We start from the raw sequence: 4,146 nt of genomic DNA, 5'->3' as shown, positions 1-4,146 counted from the left end.
CGCCCAGCGGCCCCCGTCGCTACCACCCTCCCATCGCCGCCGCCACCTGTCCGCCCGCTACAGCTCCCCAACGCGCAATCAGCATTGGGCTCCAGCTACAGCCACAGTCACAGCGTCACCTCACCCTCCACGCCCTCGTGTGGTGGTTTCGGAGCCTTGAGCGGCGCACAGCAGTACATGGCGAGGTGAGCGCATGAGGAGGTGACGGTGCTGTTCGCAGGTGGGTTGCCGGTGGGGTGTGTTTGAACTGTGTGTGGCGGTGGTTCGACATAGCGCCCGGGGTATTACGACAACGGTTTCAACTGACGACAACGGTTTGCCGTACTTTACCATAACTGACGCACGGTCCCTCGCTTACATAATATACAAAATACACTGTCACCATGAGCTGTTTACCTTTTTATTATAATGGATGCTTGAAGTTTTTGAATTCTTTAATATTTTGTTATACTCGTAAAGTTGTGTCTTCAGTAATCTCTTCCTACCCCATGTGCACGTGTAATTTACGTGATGATGGTTCGAATTCTCTATGTGCCGTACACAGACATCGCCTCCTTCACCAGCATGTGTGGTCAGGTTCCGCCCCACCGAGTCATGGCGTTCCTCAACGACCTCTTCACCACTTTTGACCAGCTGGTGGAGAAGCATCAAGTTTACAAGGAAAGCTCGTGATTGGAGAGCGACATGAAGTGTTGTGCTGGGCGGGATGACCGTCATAGAAAAAGTTCGGGGAAATACCGTGCGAATGGGTGGCGTGTGTGCGTACGGCGTTCGTGTGCGTGTGCGTGTTTCACAAACGACGTTCATGTCAAACCCGCGCCGCCTCCGCTTCCACGTCCTCAGGTCTGTTGCCTATTTGGGAAATGCCGTCGGGCTGCCAGCGGCGCCTGGTTTGGGTCTGATGGATCCAGATCACGTGCTACATCGGATCTTTGCCTACGACCCGCCAGCGCTGGACAGTTTGTGGGATGCCGTACGAGCCGGCAAGACGTGGAGCGGTCTCGTCTGCATGCCGTCACACCTAGATCTCCGGGGCCTGCGGGACGCCGCCAGCGCCGCCGCCATGTCCACGTCACCATGCGCCGGCCAACGCGCCCTCAGTGCGGCCGCCGACGCCACCGCTGCCGTCGTCCCCGAAAGCATGCCATGGAGCCAGGGGCTTTTGTACGGCGGCGGTGGCAGCGGTGGAGTCGGTGGCGGCGCCGCCGCCGATACGGACGTCGTGGGCTTGCTGCTACAGCAGCTGCAGCAGCACGGGAGCGGCACGGGCTCGCGGGTCGGTGGCGGCGCGACGGCGGCTACAGCTACGTGCGCCTCGGCGGCGGCGGTTGCTGTACCTGTCGGCTCTGGACGAGGGGTGGGGGAGAGGAGCACAGCTGTCGTTACCGCGGCCGCCGCTGGCTGTGGCAGCGGCGACAGCGGTGGCGGCGGCGGCGGGGGTTCCTGGGGATTCGGCTGGGTATCGCATCTGCCGTCCGCCAGCTTGCCATCGCCACAGGCGCCGCCGGCCGAACGCATCACCAGCGCCGCCGGTTCACTCTCTCCTGACGTGGTGGCCACTATTACAGGGCCGCCGCCGCCGCGAGCTACTGCAGCCACAGCCGGCGGCAGTAGCGGAGGCGGCTGCAACAACAGCGGCAGCCGCGGCAAACCCGTTATGAAGCTGCCGCGCAACGTCTCGGCACCCACCTTTCGCAGCGTTGCGAGCTCTAGTCGTCCTCTGCCGTCGGTACTGGAGGCGGAGGCAAGCTGCGGCGGCAGCGTTTGCCGCCGCAGCGGAAGCGCCGCCGCCGTCAGCGTGGCGACCCTTCTGGCGCACCGTGCCAGCTGGAACGCCGACCAGACATTCCCAGCCCAAGCTGGAACGTCGCTGTACGGCAGCTCTCCGTTGACGATGCCGTCAAGGCAGCTATCCACTTCGGTGTCCGTCGGTAGCGGCGCAGCTGGCGGCGGCGGCGGCGGCAGTGCAGGACTGTTTGGTCCTTTGGGCCTGATCCACAGCCCTTCTTCAGCTCAGCTGTCGTACTGGGCCAACTCCCGCCGTACACTCATTCACAGGTCAAACAGCCTGGCGCAGACGGAGTACGCCCTGGACGGTAGCTACCGCACCATGGGGATTGCGGCGTCAGCGGCGTCTCAGGGCCTTCTAGGCCAGGGGCCTACCACTGCTTTCGCTGGCGGCGGCGGCGGGTGGTCGTACGGCAGCGCTGACGGCCTTCAGTGCTGCAGCCCCCGCGGCTTGGATGCGTCCCTCGCGGATCAGTTGTCGGGTCCCAAGTTTGTGCCGGCCCTGGTAGCTAGTACGGCAGCGGCAGCGGCGCCAGCAGCGACGGCGGCGCGGAGAGTCCTAAGCGCCAGCGTGATGAGCGTGCGAGCTTCATGCGGCGGCGGCGGCGGCGGTGGCGGCGGCGGCGGCCTCCGAGGATTCTCTGCGTCGAGCGGTGCTACGACCAGTTTAGCGACGGCGGGAGAGGAGCTCGCGCATACCGAGGCGACGGCGGCGGCGGCGGCGCCGTCACTGCTTCTGCCCAGTGCATCGCCGCCGTACGTTAGCAACTGCTGCTGGCATGAGGTTCAAGCAAACCTGGTTCTGGATCCGGTTTCAACGGAATGGAATCTGGTGCTCGCGTTCCATGACGTCACGTCGTACGTGCAGGCTGAGCTGGAGGTTAGACAGGTCTTAGATGCTGAGGTGAGAGAACTTTGTTGTGCAGTCACAAATGAAAAAGCCAAAGCGATATGTATAAATGTTATTGCATCCGTTGGGATTTGAATGGTGTACCTTCCAGCTTTGCGGAATGAAATTCAAAACGAACTGTGTGGCCTTTGATCCCATTTTCTTTTGGGCCGTGCTCTCATCGGCTCACCTTCCCTGGACCTGGATCTGGATCTTGATGCTTCATGGATGGTACGACGGCGGGTTCGCCACCACCCGCCGTACAGCACCGCATCCTTGAAGAAGTCTTTCCGAGACACGTGCTGGAGGTGATGACGTCAGACAAGCGCCGTACATCGGCTTTTGGCGGCGGCGGCGGCGGATGTCCCTCCCTGGTGCGCACTTCCTCCTTGTCATCGACTTACACTGTCAGCGGCGGTGCCGCCGCCACCGCCGGCAGGCAGCTGTCGTGTGGCGGACGTGGCGTGGGCCAGCCGGCACCTGCGCTAGCCTGGCGTCGTATAACCACAGCACCTGCACAGCCCATGGAGTGTACGACAGTTGCGACGATCGTACAAGCTTCGGCTGCTTCAGTCATCAAGTTTATGTGTCACGCCAAAACATCTGGAGCGCACAAATTACGTGCCACGACCGAGTTAGTCGCTATCCGCAGGTGGCTAAGCCAACCGAAGGTAGTAAGGCGAACCGCGTGTTGATTTATTTGAGACTTTGGGTGGCGTATAAGGCGCTTCCGTTATGATTTGAAGATGTTAGGTTGTCGTTTATCTGTCGTGAGTCGGATGAGCGTTACGCATCCAGGGTAGGGCCGGGTGTGATAAGGCCCGGCGTGGATCAGTCGGTGCTTCGCCATAAATGTGAGTGCGAAGAGGCCAAACATTTGTCGTTTGGCTCTCGAAGCAACTCTTCGTGAGCGTATAGACCATTATATTATTGAAGATAATATAATTATAGGAGGGTTGATAGGACTGTTTGGTGTAACAAGACTGCAATCCTACCCTACCTCGACACGCGCAGCAGAGCAGGATAGACAGAGAGTGTACACACAGCATTCCATAAGGTCCGCCCTTAGTGCTCCTACCTCTAGGCTCGACAGGGATCCGTTCCCAGCCCGTCCTCGCCTACTGCGATCGCGCAAATCAAGTTAACGAAGCTGGAGTGAGTCAGCCAAGTCAAGCCGGAGCTTCAAGGAGAGCTCCTATCGTATTGTATCATCATCATTACCCCACAGCCAAACGACCGAGAAGGTCGGCGAGTCGTCCTGAAGTAGGCGGCCGTGAGAAGCAAGGGATCGGGCGCCAGTACCCCGAGTATATTGTGCAGCTATTGTTGAAAGCGATCCGTCGCTGTATATTCTCCAAGTGGTGTTACCCATCTATTGAGCAAGGCTTTTCGCGTCCGCGCACTAAGCCAACACAGCTCGTTAGCCTTCCGAGGCACATCGAATACGCAGTGTTAATCGACCTCAAGTA

At 60.0% G+C, this 4,146-nt stretch overlaps 1 protein-coding gene across 1 annotated transcript in view; it reads left to right on the top strand.

Moving 5' to 3' along the window:
- VOLCADRAFT_117582 (uncharacterized protein) overlaps positions 1-4,146 on the top strand; it is a gene marked incomplete at both ends in the record, with an annotated part of 37,166 nt that overhangs the window by 18,592 nt on the left and 14,428 nt on the right. Inside the window, 3 exons of the mRNA XM_002950428.1 lie at positions 64-185; positions 844-2,692; positions 2,944-3,051. Coding sequence (XP_002950474.1) covers positions 64-185; positions 844-2,692; positions 2,944-3,051 — 2,079 coding nt within the window. The remainder of the gene's footprint in view (positions 1-63; positions 186-843; positions 2,693-2,943; positions 3,052-4,146) is intronic.

Source organism: Volvox carteri (genome assembly GCF_000143455.1).
Source record: "Volvox carteri f. nagariensis unplaced genomic scaffold VOLCAscaffold_18, whole genome shotgun sequence".
In the NCBI taxonomy this organism is placed as follows: domain Eukaryota; kingdom Viridiplantae; phylum Chlorophyta; class Chlorophyceae; order Chlamydomonadales; family Volvocaceae; genus Volvox; species Volvox carteri.
Note: the sequence above shows the minus strand (reverse complement) of the source record. Positions and strands in the feature narration are given on the sequence as shown.